At 43.0% G+C, this 19,083-nt stretch overlaps 2 protein-coding genes across 5 annotated transcripts in view; both read right to left on the bottom strand.

The window, feature by feature from the left end:
• LOC121325223 (sodium/hydrogen exchanger 5-like) overlaps positions 1 to 3,789 on the bottom strand; it is a 28,764-nt gene extending 24,975 nt beyond the window's left edge. The window contains exon 1 of the mRNA XM_041267598.1: positions 3,198 to 3,789. Coding sequence (XP_041123532.1) covers positions 3,198 to 3,588 — 391 coding nt within the window. The 5' untranslated portion in view covers positions 3,589 to 3,789. The remainder of the gene's footprint in view (positions 1 to 3,197) is intronic.
• Positions 3,790 to 5,505: 1,716 nt separating this feature from the next.
• The window catches only part of fhod1 (formin homology 2 domain containing 1), a 57,705-nt gene continuing 44,127 nt past the window's right edge, over positions 5,506 to 19,083 (bottom strand). For 3 of the 4 annotated variants that reach the window (XM_041269332.1, XM_041269333.1, XM_041269335.1), the window contains 13 exons: positions 18,510 to 18,563; positions 17,177 to 17,346; positions 15,482 to 15,628; positions 12,394 to 13,367; positions 11,505 to 11,660; positions 11,080 to 11,262; positions 10,605 to 10,724; positions 10,195 to 10,356; positions 9,717 to 9,907; positions 9,001 to 9,193; positions 8,492 to 8,663; positions 7,244 to 7,420; positions 5,506 to 6,250 (listed from right to left, as the gene is read on the bottom strand). In XM_041269332.1, coding sequence (XP_041125266.1) covers positions 6,174 to 6,250; positions 7,244 to 7,420; positions 8,492 to 8,663; positions 9,001 to 9,193; positions 9,717 to 9,907; positions 10,195 to 10,356; positions 10,605 to 10,724; positions 11,080 to 11,262; positions 11,505 to 11,660; positions 12,394 to 13,367; positions 15,482 to 15,628; positions 17,177 to 17,346; positions 18,510 to 18,563 — 2,776 coding nt within the window. In that variant the 3' untranslated portion in view covers positions 5,506 to 6,173. The remainder of the gene's footprint in view (positions 6,251 to 7,243; positions 7,421 to 8,491; positions 8,664 to 9,000; positions 9,194 to 9,716; positions 9,908 to 10,194; positions 10,357 to 10,604; positions 10,725 to 11,079; positions 11,263 to 11,504; positions 11,661 to 12,393; positions 13,368 to 15,481; positions 15,629 to 17,176; positions 17,347 to 18,509; positions 18,564 to 19,083) is intronic. The other variant, XM_041269334.1, reaches the window with a different exon arrangement.

Raw genomic sequence — 19,083 nt, 5'->3', positions numbered from 1 at the left:
GAATGTCTTCCTCTAGGACAGGCTTCCAGTTTTATGGAAGCAGTGATCCAAGGGCTAGAAAAGAAGGCTTGCTCCCCAAGGCCACTTCTGTAAAATGGCCACGTCACCATTAGTGCTACTGTTTTACAGTCCTGATAGCAACATAAAGCCTCCTTCAGTATTAAGGTCACTCCTGTATTCAGCATTAAGGTCCTGAGTAGAGCATCAGGTAAAGGCGCTCCACGTGGAGTGCAGGATGCGCCCTGTAGCCTAGGAGGAGGGCTTAGGTCAGCCCGGGTGTCGTCGCCTCACCGCGCACTAGCGACCCCTGTAGCTTGGATAGGCGCCTGCGGGCTTGCCTGTAAGCTGCCCAGAGCTGCGTTGTTCTGAGACGCCGTAGCGCTGGGTTGGCTGCATGGCAGGTCTGCAGAGTGAAAAAAAGCAGTTGGCTGACGGCATACATTTCGGAGGACAGCGTGTGTTCGTCCTTGCCTCTCTCGAGTCAGCGCGGGGGTGGTAGCGGTGAGCTGAGTCTAAACTGGCCATTTCAAATTGGGAGAAAAAACGGGGTAAAATCAATTGCAGACTACTAAATTTAAAAAAAAAGTTATAATAAAAAAATTAAGCTAGGATATATTTTCCAGCTGTGTATTTGTTTGTGGGAAAACTTCACAAATCTGTGTGTGCTGAAATAAATGTGCTGTTTTCTGTTAAACTACAACTCGGATCCAATGGCTCTAGAGTGTCAATAAAAAATGCATTATAGATTGTGTGCTCTAATTGAGGAGCATTGAAACCCGTGAAACAAGCATTTCACTGACTGCACGTCAGGACAGCTCAGCAAAGCAGGCCTCCTCCGGCGCCCACATTAAAAGGCTGAAAAAAAAAGAGCGTTTTCTAAACACTTGACAGCTCTTATCTGAGCTAATTCTTACTAGAACTTTTACCAAAGAGCACTTGCAATCTGTTGCTATTTATAATCTGAGCTCAAGCAAGCGTAGTCATAAAAACACACTGTTACAGGGGAATCTCTCCCCAACCAGCAAAGATGTAGACTAAAAGATTGTATTGAATTTAAGCGTGAAAATAAGCGTAATGCAATCATTTTAAAAGCACCAGGTAGGAAGGTGCTTTTTTGTCAGAGCAGTTTCTGTAGTGGTAAAACAGACCCTTAATACAGGAAAGGTTTTTAATAATAAAAAGGGTTACCGAGAGAGAGAGAGAGAGAGAGACAGAGAGAGAGTGCTTCTTCTTAAGGCACCCCAATTCAAAATGAAGTGATAATAAAATATAATACTGAGAATGACTGCGCTTTGCATCACTGACAAAAAAAGGAATGCACTTACTTTGCTTTATTAACCAGGACATATAACACTAATAATGCCTTCATCCAGTTAAACTCAATAGGTGGCTGTGATTCTGAGACAGTCTTAATGAAGTGATTGCAATGCCCTCACCAGCTGATGAAAACACTGTGCTGTTAGAGGACTGCATGTATTTGAAAGGAGGGACCCACTTCCTTTGAAGACCTGAGGCTGAGGCTAAGACTAAGGCAGCCGCTGACACTAAAAGTGTTATTTTTCAGTTTTATTTACAGTTTGCACTGGAGCTGAAGCGTAATAAATCTGCACCATCTTAAAGCAAACGGCACTAAGCACTTCACACTTATCTGGGGCTGCCTTGCTGGGAGGCAGGTGCTCCTGTTCACCATGAAAAGTGTTTTACATAATGAAAGTGAATGACATGGGTATGAATAATTCAATTGCACGGTGCAATAGCCACCATTCTGAATTACTGCACTATAGCTGATATTTTAAAGCAGTGAATAAAATGAATTTGATCCAGTCTTTCACCTGGTCGGTTGTAATCTGTTCCAAAGACTACACTTCTGATTCCTTTGATTTGATTTGCACAATTTACAAACTCTCATTGATGATAGAAAATGGTATAACAGGAACATTACATTTTCAATGGCACTAAAGCCAGATGATTTCGCTGCAGCCAGTACCTGTACAAATCTAATTCCAGGGATGGAAATTAAGACTCCTGTTGCATAGCAGTTCCCATTCCAGGTTTTCCTATGAGTTTAACAAGGCACACCTGAGCTTGTTACCGATGCACTGTGGCTAATCCAGCTCATAGAAAAACTGGGAATGAGTAAACTGCCATGCAATAGGAGTCGTGTTTCCAAGAACTGGAATTAGGTTTGTTCAGGTATTGGCTGATGTTACACTGCTGCCAGTAGATTCTCTACAGGCTCTAGTGACTCATACCACTTAAAGCATCTTGTGAGAAGTTAACTGAGTCCTTATTAAAAAGAAAAAAATGTAAGGGCAAGTAACTATTGTAACCTACAGGTCACGGTCACTGACGGATAATGTAACTGAAATTAGAAAACTTTCTCCAAACATGACATCTATCAGCGTTTCATATCCATCATTCAAATGCTGTTTTGCAAACTTTAAGCGATTGTCCTTATGACATTTTCCTAAGAGTGGCTTTTTCCTTGGCCTGCAACCATTGAGACCTTCAGCATGCAATACAGGACCTGTGGATGAAATGGAAACCCCAGTCCCACCTGCAGCCAGTTCACTTTGAATATCTTTGGCAGTCAATCTCAGACTGTTATTAACCTTCCTCACAATTCTTCTACTTGTTCTTGGTGAAAGAACCTTCTTTCTTCCAGACCGAGGAGGCGTTGTGACAGTACCAAGCGTCTTGTACTTCTTGATAATAGAAACAATAGTTGAAATTGGGATACTCAAAGGCTTGGAAATCTTCTTGTATCCGTCTCCAGCTTTATGACAATAAATCATTTTCTGCCTAAGGTCTTCAGATAACTCTTCACTTTTTCCCATATTGTCTTATTGGTAATGACAGCAATCATCCTATGCCTAACCCTTTATACTCTCTAAGAACGTTCACCTACAAATCCAGCATTTTTAGACTTTCTAGAATTAGATTATGCATGATCATATTGCAATTTCTAGCACCTGGTAGACAACACTATCATAGCATCAAAGGGTATGAATACTTTCAAATTAGGATTTTTTGAAAAATTGCTGAAATAAATAATTGTGGACATCTATTTCTTCTAACTTGTGTGTGATTGTTTAAAAGAAAGCAACAGCCTTCTGCAGCAGCGTAGCCAGTCCCATGTGTGGTATACAAACGTATGCGGGTACTTTAGTGCAGCAGTAATGGATTTGACTACTTACGTATCTTTGCCAGGCTGGCCACCGTGATCCACACCGCAACGAGAAAGGGTCCTTGCGCGTGTTCCCAGTTCCATTGCACAATCTCAAAACTCACCGGTTCGGTCCCGCGGTGCCGGTTACCTGCCGGGCTCGTCGAGCTGACAATAGGGTCGGCGATGTCATTAACCGGGACGCGTGCTGCCGGAGACGCGATTTTACCCGTATCGATTCCGTATGGCTGGTGGAGCGGCGGTGCCGATGACTGCGGAGGCAAAGACTCTACAGCGATCCCGACAGGTTCCAAAATCTCCGAAATAACCGATGCGTCGCTCCCCGGAAAGTGTGCAGTCCACGGCGCAAAGAAAGTGGATGTTATGAATACTAGAATTTGGAACAAAACAGGGGAGTGCATTTTTAGCACCTGCTTTATAACATAACCCCCCGTCCCCTGCCCTTAGTTCTTGTTATCCGAGTGAAGCAAACAAGGTGAGCTGCCTCCAGGCTCCATGCTCTCCGGTCAGCATATCCACAGTACAGTGGAATTGCCCTGCTGCTGGAAATGCCTGGCACAGGTTCACACGTGACTGAAAAGCATTGTAAAGCGCGGACACCGGCATAGCTGTATGATTCCCAGACACCGCGCTGCAAACACCTTAGCACTCAATGAGCTGGAACTGCAAAAAACATTTACCTCCATCCCTCCAGAGACGATATACCCACAGATAGGACTAGCGGAACAAAGAATAATGTTAAATCAATAGGTGTACCGCATGCTAGTATAGGGTACTGTACCATGTCATGTTTGAGATATACGGGTGTAAAATAGTCTTTTATTTATACCTATATTGGTAGACAGTGGTTGGTCGACAGTTTTTAAAACTTCTATTTGATTTGAATTCCAAATACTTTCAAGAGAACTGCTGTTATTTAACTGAATACGCTATTATTATCACAAGGTGTGCGTGTGTTACTGTGCCCCGACCCGCTCACCGACTGATAGAAAGCGTAGAGGCGGTCTGTTCGTTCCATTCATGCAGGTAAGCCTCGTTACAGTTCAATACTAATGTTGTTGCTCACTTGTCTAACTCCATCGTTTAGTCTACTAATGAACACTGTTCGAATACTGTATTCCACAACATAATTTACAATTACAATTATAATTTACCAACAACAAAAATAATTGACAACAGGATCAAAACAGGGATTATGATGAAGATTTACTGCCACCTTGTGGAACACTGATGAATGCCACCTTGTGGGGAAATTGTATTGTATTGTTTTCGCAGCGTGGGGAAACTGTACAAAGACATTAAACTATGCATTGAAATGTACACTCCACATTTTAATCACAAGAAGAAAAAAACAACATACATCAGACTTTGTCATATTTATAAACGCTTGGTTAACATATTTAAAAAACAAAAAACAAAAACAAAAACAAAAAATTCAAAAAGCACATTGTCAAAAAATAAAACATACAATAATCAGAATATTTGTACCAAATGTGCCCATAAAACTACACACTACCCAGTGTGTTCCGTTTATTTAACAAACATGAAAAAAGTCATACATCCATAGTGTAAACAGACACAATCAATCAATTTTCAATCCTTGATCCGTTTCATAACACGTGTGTAAGTTTATGCTAGAGTGCAGAGGGAGACAACAAAATACATGATGCTGTCAATGCAGCTACATAGGACTTAATACTGCAACAGCTAATAACATTATACTCCCAGTGCAAAAGCTTGTATCCATATTATGGATGAATATATTGCTTCACGATATGTGTACCACCCATACAGTAACACAGTCCATGCCATCGGTAGAGCCTTGTAACAGAAATACCACTATACTGTGTGCTGTATCCATGCAAGCTCCCTTCTGTTGCAGAAGTTACAATATCTCTCTGCTCTCCAGGAAAAATGCATTCACTTCATGTGCATGCAAGTCTGCACAATCACAACTGTTATGAAACAGGTTAATATAAAGCACACTATTTACACCAGGTTCCTGAGAACTACAGTATATCTACATACAACTCAGCAGTATGGAGGGTGTTACAGTTTGGGGGCTGCACCCAGCTATCAAGGCAGATTAAATGTATATCCATATAAAATGTTTTTATAAAAAAACGGAATGTGCGAATGTAAAACAGACAGTGGCTTTAACACAAGCTGGATAATTGGACTGGGTTACCATCATGGCAATATTGCATCAATGTCTACTGTTGGTAGCTTGAAGTGGTTGTAGATAACAAAATACTTGCAGGCATGGAAATAAGACTCATTCTGCATAGCTGTTTCACCCATTCCAGGTTTTGCTACGAGCTAGATTAGCCACAGTGTATAGTTAACAAGCTCATAGTAAAATCAGGAATGGGTCAAGCTGCTATGCAACGGGAGGGTTATTTCTATCCCTGACATGTATTTATCTTACCAATCCTAAACTTCCATTTGTTATGTTGGTCTCAAATGTGAAGAACACATGTTATAGCAAAGGTATTCATCTGAATGTGCTATCTGCACTGGATAAAGGGACATTTTCAGTTTGGATGCCTTTTAAGGAAAACTGATGCATTTAATTTCTCAGGTATTTTCACCTCAGACTTCTGGCTGCAAAACATGTCAGTCAGGAGTTGAAACAGTGTAAACTTGTGCAAGTTCATGACAGGAATGAGATTATTCTGTCACCCACAAACCTGTACTTAGAGGCTTTTCTGACCCCTCTTTTGTTTACAACCCAACTGCTTAGCACCTCTGGAAATTTCAATGATGTCAAGGTTGGGACAAGCGTCTTCCATCAAGCATACTCTTGCACTTTTCATATTCCAAAGCCTTCTGGAAGCTTTTCAGAACGTACTACACCTCTCTTCAAAGCCTTGTCCCTTTTCATTTTAGGGACTAATGACTCCACTCCATAAACTCCTCCATGTCAATGCAAAGTCACGTCCTGATTCCATGCAACCCCCCCGCCCCGCCTCTAAACACTTCACAGTTACACCTCGCTGGCATTGGTCAGTCCCAGAGCCTGAACCACCTCAGGGGTCAGCCCACTCTTCAGGGTCCTCCGCACTGTGTAGAGAGGAGAGAACCAGTCAGTGTCACTGTACACACTGAGGACGATTGAGGCTTGCATTCGATCAACACTGCACAAGCAGAACTCCACTCTAAGAAGCAGAACTCCATTCAACACTGCAGAGCACTCTAGTAGTATAGGAAAGAGAACTCCACTCAACACTGCAGAGCACTCTAGTAGTATAGGAAAGAGAACTCCACTCAACACTGCAGAGCGCTCTAGCAGTATATGAACGAGAACTCCACTCAACGCTGCAGAACTCTCTAGTAGAATAGATAAGAGAACTCCACTCAAAACAGCAGACCACTATAAAATGCACATCTATGCTTGTTATTCTTTATTTCACTGAATCACTGATACAATACCATTGAGTATACTGATATGCAACATCTTAGAGTTACATACATTTTAGAGTTACAAAACATATTTTATAACAAGAAAATAAATGTCATTAAAAACACATGGGAAATGAGCCAATGCCGTGATGTATCAATTTTGCATCTAATTACAGTATTGGTCATTGCATGGTCAGAATCTAGACCCAATCTGCTGTGCTGTGCTTCACTGAGAAATGAAAACAAAGGAAGTTCACTGTTTATGTTTTAGCATTACTAATGATCCATGCAAAGCAGTGCATCAGGCAGACTGGGATAACATCATTCCAAAGGGAAGGTTACAGACAGATTTCTTATTCCTGATTTATAGAATTGGGAATCCCAGCCATGATTACAAAGAAAAAAATCGAACTAGAAAAATAGCCGATTAAAAAAAAAAAGGGCAACAAATAAATGCCAAAGTAATTTATTATGAATAATAATAATAATAATAATAATAATAATAATATAATAATAATAATAATAATAATAACAACAACAGCAGCAGCTTGGATAAGTATATTATTTAACTACCAATATATACATAACAACTTTTTTAATTTACTTATTTGAATCAAGAATGGCACGTGACAGGCAAGAGAAGGGGATACTCACACGACTTCCTGTTTGCCCGGGACCTCTTCCTCTCCTTTGGTGTCGAAGGTCTCTGGTTAGGGTTTTGCGTAACAGACTTAACCAAACGATCCATGATTTCATCAGTGGCATCGTCCTGTGAACTCGAACTGTCCTCCTTTGACACTGCCGAATTGAATGGACTAGTTCTACCTAAACCTAGCAACAACAACAAAAAAAGAAAAATAATAAAATGAGAGAATCAAGGTATGCAGAGGTGAAATGGATTGATACAATAGTATGCCAGCCCTTATATTTTTTAGACTAGCAGCAACAGAATGACGGGACAGCTATAATAAAAACAGATTTGGATTCTCTCAATAGAACGTGTTGAAAAGTGTCCTAACCAAGTTTTATCACAACTGGATAAGCAGTTCTCCAGATATATGAGAACCTCTATAGTGTGACATGCATACTGGCACCTCCACTACACACAGACATACTATACACACACTATACACACACACACACACACACACACACTGTCTGTAATCTGGTTTCACAGCCCCTGATCAGCAGCAGTACAGGACGAGCGTGCCTCAGCTAGCATAAGTCCTATTCGGGTGGTGCTCAGGGTGTGTGGAAGCAGCCCTGCAGTGTGTGCTGTGTGCACTGCACGCTGCACACTGCACACAGCCCTGCAGTGTGTGCTGTGTGCACTGCACGCTGCACACTGCTCACAGCCCTGCAGTGTGTGCTGTGTGCACTGCACGCTGCACACTGCACACAGCCCTGCAGTGTGTGCTCTGTGCACTGCACGCTGCACACTGCACACAGCCCTGCAGTGTGTGCTCTGTGCACTGCATGCTGCACGCTGCACACTGCTAACTGCTAACAGCCCTGCAGTGTGTGCTTTGTGCACTGCACGCTGCACGCTGCACACAGCCCTGCAGTGTGTGCTGTGTGCAGTGCACGCTGCACACTGCTCACAGCCCTGCAGTGTGTGCTGTGTGCACTGCACGCTGCACACTGCACACAGCCCTGCAGTGTGTGCTCTGTGCACTGCACGCTGCACACTGCACACAGCCCTGCAGTGTGTGCTCTGTGCACTGCATGCTGCACGCTGCACACTGCTAACTGCTAACAGCCCTGCAGTGTGTGCTCTGTGCACTGCACGCTGCACGCTGCACACAGCCCTGCAGTGTGTGCTGTGTGCAGTGCACGCTGCACACTGCTCACAGCCCTGCAGTGTGTGCTGTGTGCAGTGCTGGTCCTGCTCACTGCTCTTACTGTAGTAGCCTCTGCTCCGACGGGTGCCGCTGGGCTCCGCACTCGGGATCAGCAGGTTCTTCATGTTCTCATGCTCCTCGTCTGCCTGGCCCTGCTGCTGCTGGGAGCTGGGAGCCGACACAGGAGCCGGGCTGCTCTCCGGGGGGCCAGCAGCACTGGAGAACTTCTCCGTCTGGAGAGGAGAGGAAATGCTATGAGTAACAAAGCATGACAAAAGCAGCACCAATGATAACACAAAATAATAATAATAATAATAATAATAATGTTATTATTATTATTAATAATAATTGCTGTGCTTAAATTAATAACTACCAGCTTCTTCTTCTTCTTCTTATTATTATTATTATTATTATTATAATGCAAAAATGAAAAAGAATAATGCAGTTCTATCAGAACCCTTTATAGTAGTAATGTTCTTTGTAAATGTATGATTATGCGTTATCCCTCGTTCCACTTTCAATAAGGTGTTCATCTGCGCTTCTAAAGCAGGCCCAGTTCCCCCTGCTCACCTCTGTGATCATCTTGCCCCGGGTCTTGTTCCTCTCTCGGTACTCAGCCCTCTTCTGCCTCTGCTGCAGGGCCCTCTCCCGCGTAGTGCGATACTCCAAAGCAAACTCGCTGATGATCCTGCAGAACTGCGTCACCTTCATGTCCCGCACCGAGTGAGAGGGCTGGCCGAGGTACAGCAAGAATGAATGAAACCTGCCGAGCCGGGAGGAGAAAGCGCACGGTAAACACAAACAGACAAGTAAGCGAGCAACGAAACTGCTTTAATAAAAGTGTACAACTGCCCACTAGGCACCAGGATAATTTCCTTTAACCCCTCGCCCATTTAAAACAGCTAGAACGAAACAAGAGCGCATTACACAGTAAGCAGTCATAGTCTCCATTATCGATCTCATCCTCTTTCCTTTATATAAGGTTTGCAATCATTCTGAATGATTCATGGTCCTGTTGCTCTGTGAGTGAGGTTTTTATGTTTTTTGGAAAGCACAGTTTTGATGTGTTTTGCTTTTTTGCTTTCTGGATTGGAGAAATGCTGCTCTGAGCCTTGGAAGCAGTGGGTGCGCTCAGAGCTGCTCAGTGAAATAACCCAGTTAATGGCACGTTCAGTTCCGCTCCTCCGGAGCAGCTCAGAGCACTGTAGAGCAGATTTCATGTCGAGTGGAAATGCTGTCTCTCCAAGTCGCTGCGCTCCTGAATGCCCCCAGGGGGCGTCCTGTACCTGTTGATGATGCGTCGGTGCACCACTTTCAGGATGATGATCCGCTCTGTGCAGTCCTTCAGGAACTCTGTCAGTTTGTTCTTCAGGGAGGGTTTGCTCTCATGCTTGGCGATCACCTTCAGGTTGTCCCAGGACGTCTTGCACTTCCTCTCCAGCTGAACCAGGCTTTCTGACAGCTGACTGAAATCCACCTTGAGAGAAACAAGCAGCATTCTCTCTTTACAGAGGCAGATGGGAATGCTGACTGCAGGCAAATAGCCCAGCGTATAATTACCTTTATACATCAAATAGCCCAGCGTATAATTACTTTTATACATTGCTAAATGTTTTAAACAGCATGAATGGAAACAGAAGTGTAATAAAAAGGTACTATTTTTTTTTTTTTAATTTACAATGGATCCCTTCAATGTAATATATAGAGCGCCATCATCTCAGATGTATCACATGCAATGGTTTTAACCATTGCCCCTGCCCTTACTTTAGCAGAGCGTGTGATGGCTGCGATCTCAGAATACACATCTGATGTTTCTGGGAAGTTCTCCACTACGAAGTTAGCGGTGTGGTAGAGCAGGGATTGCCTGTGCACTGTGTCTTTAACCTCGGTCACTTTCTCCAAGTAGCTCAGCTCAAAGCCTTTGGCCTGGAGACAAAAAAGAAAATGTACCGGTATATATACACACACATATACACTAAACACTCCATTGAAATCTATATGGTCACTACTAACTGAACTACATAGATAACACAAAAGAGTATCAAAATATATATGTTTAAAAATTGCAAAACATATATAAAATACACAACCTCTGAAAGTGCGCACATTAAATGCATTCGATTGCAAGGCTCCTACTGGCTTTAAGCACTTCAAAACTTAAGAAAAATACTTACATTGGAACAATTGAGGAAGTTTCCAATTGCAAGCAGCGTTGCCAGAATGTTTTTGAAGGTTTTATTCTTTGCAAGCTGCTCCATTCCCAGCTTCAGATCAAACAATGGTTCTGCAATCTCCTACATAAGAAAAAAGAAGAGAAATCCTTTAAAAGGAAATATAAATAATATATATATATATATATATATATATATATATATATATATATATATATATATATATATATATATATATATATATATATATATATATATAGACACACACGAGGATGCTCAACCAAGGGCTACACTACGGACATTAGATATTTAGCCAGTACAACTCACTATCTCTCTGTCCCCTAGATCACTCCTGCAAATCAGAACCTATTCTCAACTGGTCCTATGGTTGGTTGATTGATTCATTAAGTGGCTGACTGCCTGCATTGTGTTTGAATTGAAGCCGTCTCCTATGAGCCAGTGTCTCAACTCCTCTTACCTTCTCCATGCTCTCGTAGTCCAGTTTAAAAGCCCAGAGCTGCAGCCTGGCGGTCAGTCCGCTGATGGAGGACAGCATCAGCAGGAACTGCTCAGCGGTGCCCAGAGGAACGTCAGGGTTGGCCAGCTGAGCTTCCTGGATCCTCTGCTTCTCCTCGTCCGTCGGGACCATGGTGAGGATTTTCTGTGAAGGCAGAGCAGGAAACCGGGGGTGATATATTTTTTTTAAATGTTAAAAGAAATAAGAGAGGGGGTATCCAATTTGAATTATTTAATTGACACTGTGCACTGTTCAGTTAAACACGCAACAGCTTTGAAAGTGTTCTTTGTGGTTCTAGCCCTCTCAGTCAAGGGCGCACATTCAGGAGCAGGACACTTCAGGTGCTACACTCATTCCCACTGGAAAGGTCTCCCCTCAACTCCTACCTCAATGCCTTCTTTGTTAATTGCGAATTCATCGAAGTTGAGAACGGCTGTCTTGATGATGTGAGCAGGGGGCAGCACTGTCATCCCAATGTTAATTGCATTGCTTCTCTTGGGATCCAGCACAACTATTGTCTGCTTTTTAATTTCAGCTCCTTTCTGCAACAGGAAAGTAGAAAGAAAACATACCATGAATAAGCAAGGAGTACTTCACCCACAGTGGGAGCTCAATGGCTCACTTGTACAGTGATTTGTGTGGAGTTTTGGAGATCCTATGTAGATTAAAGACTCTATATAAATGCTAAATATTTCATCTAAAAACATTCTTCAACAAACGACATGCTATTCCATTTAAAACCATTAAACAAATCAGCATTCATGCACCCTGCAAAACAAGTAAACTAATATAAAAGAAAATGCCACCTGAATCAACTCCAAACCTAATAACTAACATATAAGAATTGGAAAGCTATTGCCTGCATGTCTGCATTGTGCAAACTTTACTGATCTATTACAATGTTTAATACTATCAGACCAAGATCTACAGGAATAAAACAAAACGTAACAGTATGAAAACTAGTAAGAAGTAATTTTATTCTGCTCTCCTTCAAAAACAGGGCACACTGTTTATGCTCATTTAAGATTTGTATTGTGCCAATTCTTGATCACTTACAGAGCCACACATGCACTGAGCATCCAGTACCTCTGAACATGCTCAGCTGCAGCAGCACGGATGCAGACTGTGAAACAGTATGAAAGAGCCTGATCGGCTACACGCTGTATAGTGCTGAACCTCTGAGAGCTATCCTAGTTCTCTTTCCAGTCTCCCAGTGAGGATTAGTGAACCACGATCTTTAAACGTCATGCCCTGACCTAACTGCACAGTATATACCTTAGCAGTAGGGAGTTCCTTGGCTTTAGACTCAAACAGGTGCTCCAGCTTGGCAGTGTCCACAGTCACCTTGTCCAGGGAGGCCCAGACTGTGCCCCTCCCAAACGTGCACTTCCTGGGGCTTTCAGATTGTTTCAGCTCCTTCCAGAAGAGCTTAACAGTCTTCCTCTTCTTGGTGAAGGTGCTGTCCTCAGTCTTTAAGGGGGAACCAGGCGCCGTACTGTAGCCGGACCCCCAGGGGGGCAAGAGAGGTCCCCCCGTTCTCTCCAGGGGGCGGGGCCCTCCCCCGCCCATTGCCTCCTGGGGGAGGGGGTAAGGGGGAGAGGGAGGGGGAGGGGGAGGCAGGTTGCCAGTGCTGCCCAGAGGAGTGAGGGGAGAAGGGGGGACCGCGCCCCTGTTTGTAACCCCCGGTTCGTAAACGCCAATGTCCAAGACGTCAATGTCCTCATCCTCGAGCAGGTCTGAGAAGTCCAGGTCCTTGATCTTCAGCTGCCTGAAGCGTGTCTCTAGCTGGTCCCACATGCACTCGCCGTCCCTTGACAAGGGGGTCATGAGGGTCTTCTCCAGGTTCTTGGAGTTGACTTCAGCGTCGATGCTGTACTGCGCTCGGAGGTTTCTGAGCTGCTGCTGCTGCTGCTCCTCGCTCAGCCTCTCCTTAGCCGCCCTCACGCTCCCCGCCATGCTCTCCATCTCCGGTCTCTGCTGGCTCTCCTCGCTCCACTCGTAGGGGGGCTCCAGGACAGAGATGCGGCTGGCCAGACAGGCCTTGCTGGAGGGCTTCCGACCCTCTCCTGGTTCCTTCTCCTCCTCATGCACCACCTCCCCCTCCTCCTCCTGCCCGACCTTCTCAGCCTCCTGGGGTGTCTTCAGGGCCCCGGCTTTGTTCCTGGAGTACAGCATGTCGAGCATGAACTTCCTGTCGCTGGAAAGGGTGCTGTGCTGCTCCAGACTGCTCTGCCGAAGGAGGCTTTGACCTGCATCCAAGCAGAAGACACGACACAGTTACACAACAGGAGCTTAGAAGAGCTGCACCTCTAAAATTACACAAGGGACAGGCTGCACCAACAGAGATGCAGTAGACACAGAAAAGACAGATATGCTCCCCTCAATTGCAGATCATTTATGCACAGTGGCAAGATGAAATGTTATATATACAGTACTGTGCAAAAGTTTTAGGCAGGTGTGAAAAAATGCTGTAAAGTAAGCTTTCAAAAATAGACAGGTTAATAGATTATACTTATCAATTTTGTCTATTGGAGTGGTCTAACCATACAGTCTTAACTCAAGCAACCTGAGCTACTGTAGTTCAAGCTCCAATACCCGACACATACAAGCTGCACTAATTATTAAGAAACAAATGTCTAAGAAGTGTTGCATACTTTATTATTATTATTATTATTATTATTATTATTATTAATTTCTCAGCAGACGCAGTTACCCAAGGCGACTTAGTTATATACAGACAATACATACCAAGAATTACAATACAATTAAGTGCATAGGAAAGTTTCAGTGTACATAAAAGAAAAAACAGGCTTTTAGAAAAAAATGACGCTGAGCCTTTAATCTAAGTATCTTTTTCATACACACCAACTGGAGATGTCTACTAAAGTCTTTGCAGTTTGTCAAACCATGACTGAAAAAGGTGCCATCATGTGCCGTCAAATTACCCAGCCTTCCAGCAATCCCAAAAACTAATTTAAGGGGAAAAAAAAAACACCAACCTGAACAGTTGTGAAGGCTGAAACACTTGCCCGAGTAATGAGCAGCATGCGGACAAACTCCTGTGTTTCCACAAGCTACCATTTTAAAAGAAGGGGTCTAACGGATGAGAAAGACTCAGCTCCTCTGCTCGATCCACGCACAGCTGGACTGCTGGGGAATAAACTTGTGTGGTGGATCCACAACTAAATGCAAGAACAAACAATGTGCTGCTGGTGCACAAGCAAGTAAATGCTTTGACCTCCCCCTGTACACAGTTTACATGCCTGCTGCCCCACTGCTGGTACCTTCCTGCCTCCAGGCTAGGGAGTAGTCACCAGTCTGGCCAGCATCCCAGAGACCAGCCGATATTATCAAGCCGCCTATTACCACTATACCCAAACAAATGCGTTCTACAGAAATCTAATTTTGAAAGATTACGCACCACAAACAACATGCAACGAATGGTTAAACAAAGGGGCTGACAGCACACTGTAACAAGGCAATTCAAATGCTTAACCGTAGCCATTAAAAGAGGGAGCAATGCACTCTTCAGTTCTACACATTATACACAACACTGTTACCACATTGTTCAAGGGTTTGGAAAACGTTCCTCGTCAATTGGATTATTGATTTATTTAATTTCATTGTTAAATAAATCCTTTCCAGAACAATGGATCTGCAATGCATACACAAACACAACGCATCCTTCTACATGAAACACAGAGAACGTCTCTGTAGAATTCGCTCACGTTCATCTATCTATTTATCTATCTATCTATCTATCTATCGTTTTATAAAGGGATTCTACTGAATTATAAACAGAATAGAAAACTCTCGAACCAGCCAGCTTGTGAATGGGCTGAAGTATGCTTCACATGTTCACACCGTAGAGTTATCAAGCAAACCCTGCACTGATAAACTCAGTACTGTGATGCTCTGCACCTACTGCACTGTGATTCTGACTGCACTTAAACAGCAGCTTGAATTCCTCAGCTGCGTGGATGTACTGTACTGTAGAGTATAGGGAGGGGTGGAGGGGGGCAGGACCTACCCTTAGAAGCACTGAGCAATCTGCACTCTCTAACAGCAGGCACAAGGTGTGCTGAATTTTCAAATTAACCTTTAGCTTTATTTGTTTTGTTATTTCATTTTTCATGTTGGCTGAACACAATGTTGAAAACTGATTTCATCCCACCTCCCCTCATCTACATTAATCTCCTTTGCTATCTTAACTGTTGGTTTGCAGCCCTGCGCTTCCTCTCTCTTTTGTTCTCTTGCTTTCCTGTGGGACCCTGGCAGGGCTGGCTGGGGAAGAGGGGAAGGGGGGATTGATGTTCTCTTGGGACCCTGGTAGGGCTGGCTGAGGGGAGATGTGATCTCTTGCCTGGATCATTATGTGCCGCCTGCCTGTCGCCTCTCTTGTCCTCTCGTTCCAGGGTGCTGCTGGTCGAAGAGGAGGAGGAGGCTGAGCAAGGCTCCTTCTCGCTTGCTGCCTCCCTCTGCTGCTCCTTCGCACTCAGACGCTCCCCACCTGCAACACACAAACACAGATACACCTTGCTGCTCTCCTGTCATCTCAAGACATCTCCACGGTTCAGGGCGACAAGCTCTTTAAGTCCACTGTAACTATTCTCACCATCTCATTTTTTTTTTCTCTTGTCAATGAAAATGGCAGTTGAATAATAAAAGATGTCTTATGATGAATATAAACTAAATATAGGATAAAGGTCCTACTTGACCCTACTTGAATCCCAAATAACACTGTTCTGCATTCACTCTCTGTAAGTCATGAACTAATGACTTCCTTTATAAAAAGTATTCTTTTCCAGCTAAGTAGTAAATAGAATTGTGCCCAACTCTTAATCAAACTTCATTTCTGTATATATATTTCAATGAATAGGAAAGATTCTAAGAGATGAAAAGGCCCTAGGGGTGGTAAGTGTTTCAGTTCAATCTCATTCAGAGATTCTTATTTTTGTTAATGACCCCCCAACAAGATTTCCTTACAGCAATATGTAAATATGGGTCTCTCCCAGTCCCTTCTCTGCTTTCCTCTCTTTAAAGCTCATTCACAGCTTTCCAAACCCTCAGCTTCCAAGGGCCCCCTGCTCTAATTTACATCTCTAAAAAGAACTCTGAAATAATCACTGTTCAGCTTCCTGAGTCACGAGAGGTCAGAACACTTCATGGGAAATTCAGATCTGTAATCACATCACGTAGCCCCGACTCTAATGACCTTGCCCTTTGTTGATGCCCACTGGCAGCGGCACAAATTAAACTTATATAAACTGCACACCTCCCCCTTCCTGGCAGCAACAAGAAACGGAAATGCTGGCAAATCAAAATCAACGCACTTTGTTTTTTCAGAGCCTGATCATTCAACACATGCGTTAATTATAGTGAACTTTACTGGAAAACATTTCGATAAATTGCCAGACACTGCCAAACTTAAACTCTTCTTGTTGCTGATCGAGGAGTAACTGAACACAGGTTTTGAGACACCTGCACACCTAAAGGTGCTGCGTGGAAGACTACAAGACTACTGAACCGTGTTAATGTGAGAAACGTTCACTGGGTCTGAGTAGAAGACTGCACAAGGAAGAGTGAAGGTGAACAGTTTCATACTGCTGTGCTACTGAAAGGACAGTGGTAATACGTTAGGGGCCTCTCCTCGGTCTATGACAGAACCCCTGAATAGTTTAAATAAAGCAGTGCAAAGCAATTTATTTTAAATGATTCAAATTGCAGTCCAGGATTTTCCACAAATAAGAAAAGCAAGACAAAAACAGTCTCGTACATTTCAGTAAAAAATGTATTTGAAAATAACAGCACAAAGACAGCCGCTTAAGAAAAGCATTCATATTTTTAGACTGATTGAAGGTATTTTATACAGTGTTAACTTTGCATTTAGTATTTGCTTTATTGAATGTAATTTTTCTAAGGCCAATTTAATTAATCGATTATAGCTAACCTGATCGATTAATCTTTTATTCATTTTTAACCCTTCTGGTTCTCATCTTTCAGACAAGCCTCTCACATCAGCACTAGGGTTACATTAATGAATAAAATAAGCATTTACCTTCATTAAAACTGCTTGGTGAGTTGCGACCCTTTGGGGTGGTGACAACAATGTCTGGGGATGACGACACTTCTTCAGAAGACAAAGTTTCCAGCCTCCCTTTACTGAGCGAAAACCTTTTCTTTTCCTTTTCCCTTTGGGTGGCAGCGAGGCTTTGCAAAAAGCGATTTCTGCAAGATTGCAATGAAAACAAAATCAAGCCATGCAAAAAAGGGGTATCTAAACCTCCCAAAATATCACTTGTAGCCGGAAACGTCTCCCCAGTAGATCTCAGGCTGCATGCATGATCCCCCATTCATTCCTCAAGCCCTCAACAGGGATTGGGCGCTGGGTTGACTGGAAGTTAAGGAGGGGAAAAGGGGGGGGGGGGTAATTCACTGGGACACACTAATTTGTCTTACCGTTCTCTTTCCAAAGACTGCATAAAAGAGGACAAGAACAGCAATTTTACTGTCATACCTTATTTCACAAGGAATTCATGCAATTCCCCTTTTAGACTGTGGAAAGTCAATACCCGTACAAGAGCTATAAACATCTGGATTTTGCATTCAAAATTATCCCAAATGCACCGCCAGTCCGCCACAGAATCAATCCAGAGTCCCTTGCAGTCAGATTGTTACCAAGAGCCTAGCAATACAGCCCAGGTTGATTAAGCACAATGGCTTATTTTTGTAGGTGTACTATAAGACCAATAGATGGCAGTGTTTCCTAAACAGTCTGGCAATAAAAGACAGGTATTCTGTTAAACTATTCTGGACTGTCTGTTCTAGAAAACTCCTGCCACATCTCTAAACGAATAGAGGGGAGGTGAAGGTCAGTCGTGTAAATGGTTAGCTGTTAAAAGGAGTACTAAACAAGGTTTTAAAAATCGATTTTCTTACCTCTTCATAGCTTTATTAACACAGTCACTATTTCAAATGCAAGGGTGTAGATAAACTGCTGCATCCTGGTACCTGTACTGTAGGTCACAGTTACATTGTTGTCTTTGCCATTCCAAAACAATATAAAAACATACAAGCAAAGAACCAACCCACCTTAAACAGACAGAAGGGGAAGCAGCAAGAACAATGCTAGTGCTAAAATGAGGTAAAGAAAATCTCTGTAACGCCCTTCGTTAGCACTCCTTTAAATATGATACATGCATTAGCAGCAGTAATCGTTTCTGTGGGATTCCCAATTCCTGTGTTCAGAACAGTGGGGAGCTCACAGCTTTGACGGTAACAATCAGACTGAAGCCCGGGCCCTCATGACAAAAGGAAGCATGTTTTGGAAACCAAATTAAACCACGTCATGCACATTAAACCCACGACCATTTCTGCACTCCAGTACTTACTCAAACTTTCTTAAGACAGGTTTATCCATATTTACAGAACAAACCTCCTCTGTCCTGAGAAAAAAACATTGTATTGAAAACCTCTTAAACATTTCTCTAAAAGCACACTGCCCATGATAAATCGCACTGTATACAGCATACGCATGCATTGACTATCTGCATGCTGTCAGTATCCAGGTAATTATTATGAATATCTGGGGACCTTCTGTAGATACAGGTCTGGTTTACATTTTAAAACTGCAGTTAACTCTGTTCCTGTCTTTAATGGGAATCAATTTATTTTTTATTAAAAACTATGAGCAAGTACACAACGAGCTAGACTGTTTGTGTTAATCTAATTCTGTCCATTTATATTACAACAACTCAATGCAATTCCAGCTGTTGAACCCTCTGGGATCTACCCCTGACGACACTGGCTGCAAGTGCGATGTCTCTGCAGATCCGATCGTGTTCTCCACTAACGATAACACATACAAAACTTGCAAAAGTAATATCCTTGGTCAGAAAATAGCAGAGGAGGAGGGTCAGAAAGACAGGCTGCTGTATAAAAGCAATGCTGAAAGATGAAAACTGC

Source organism: Polyodon spathula, chromosome 13, assembly GCF_017654505.1.
Source record: "Polyodon spathula isolate WHYD16114869_AA chromosome 13, ASM1765450v1, whole genome shotgun sequence".
Taxonomy (NCBI): Eukaryota; Metazoa; Chordata; class Actinopteri; order Acipenseriformes; family Polyodontidae; genus Polyodon; species Polyodon spathula.
Note: the sequence above shows the minus strand (reverse complement) of the source record. Positions and strands in the feature narration are given on the sequence as shown.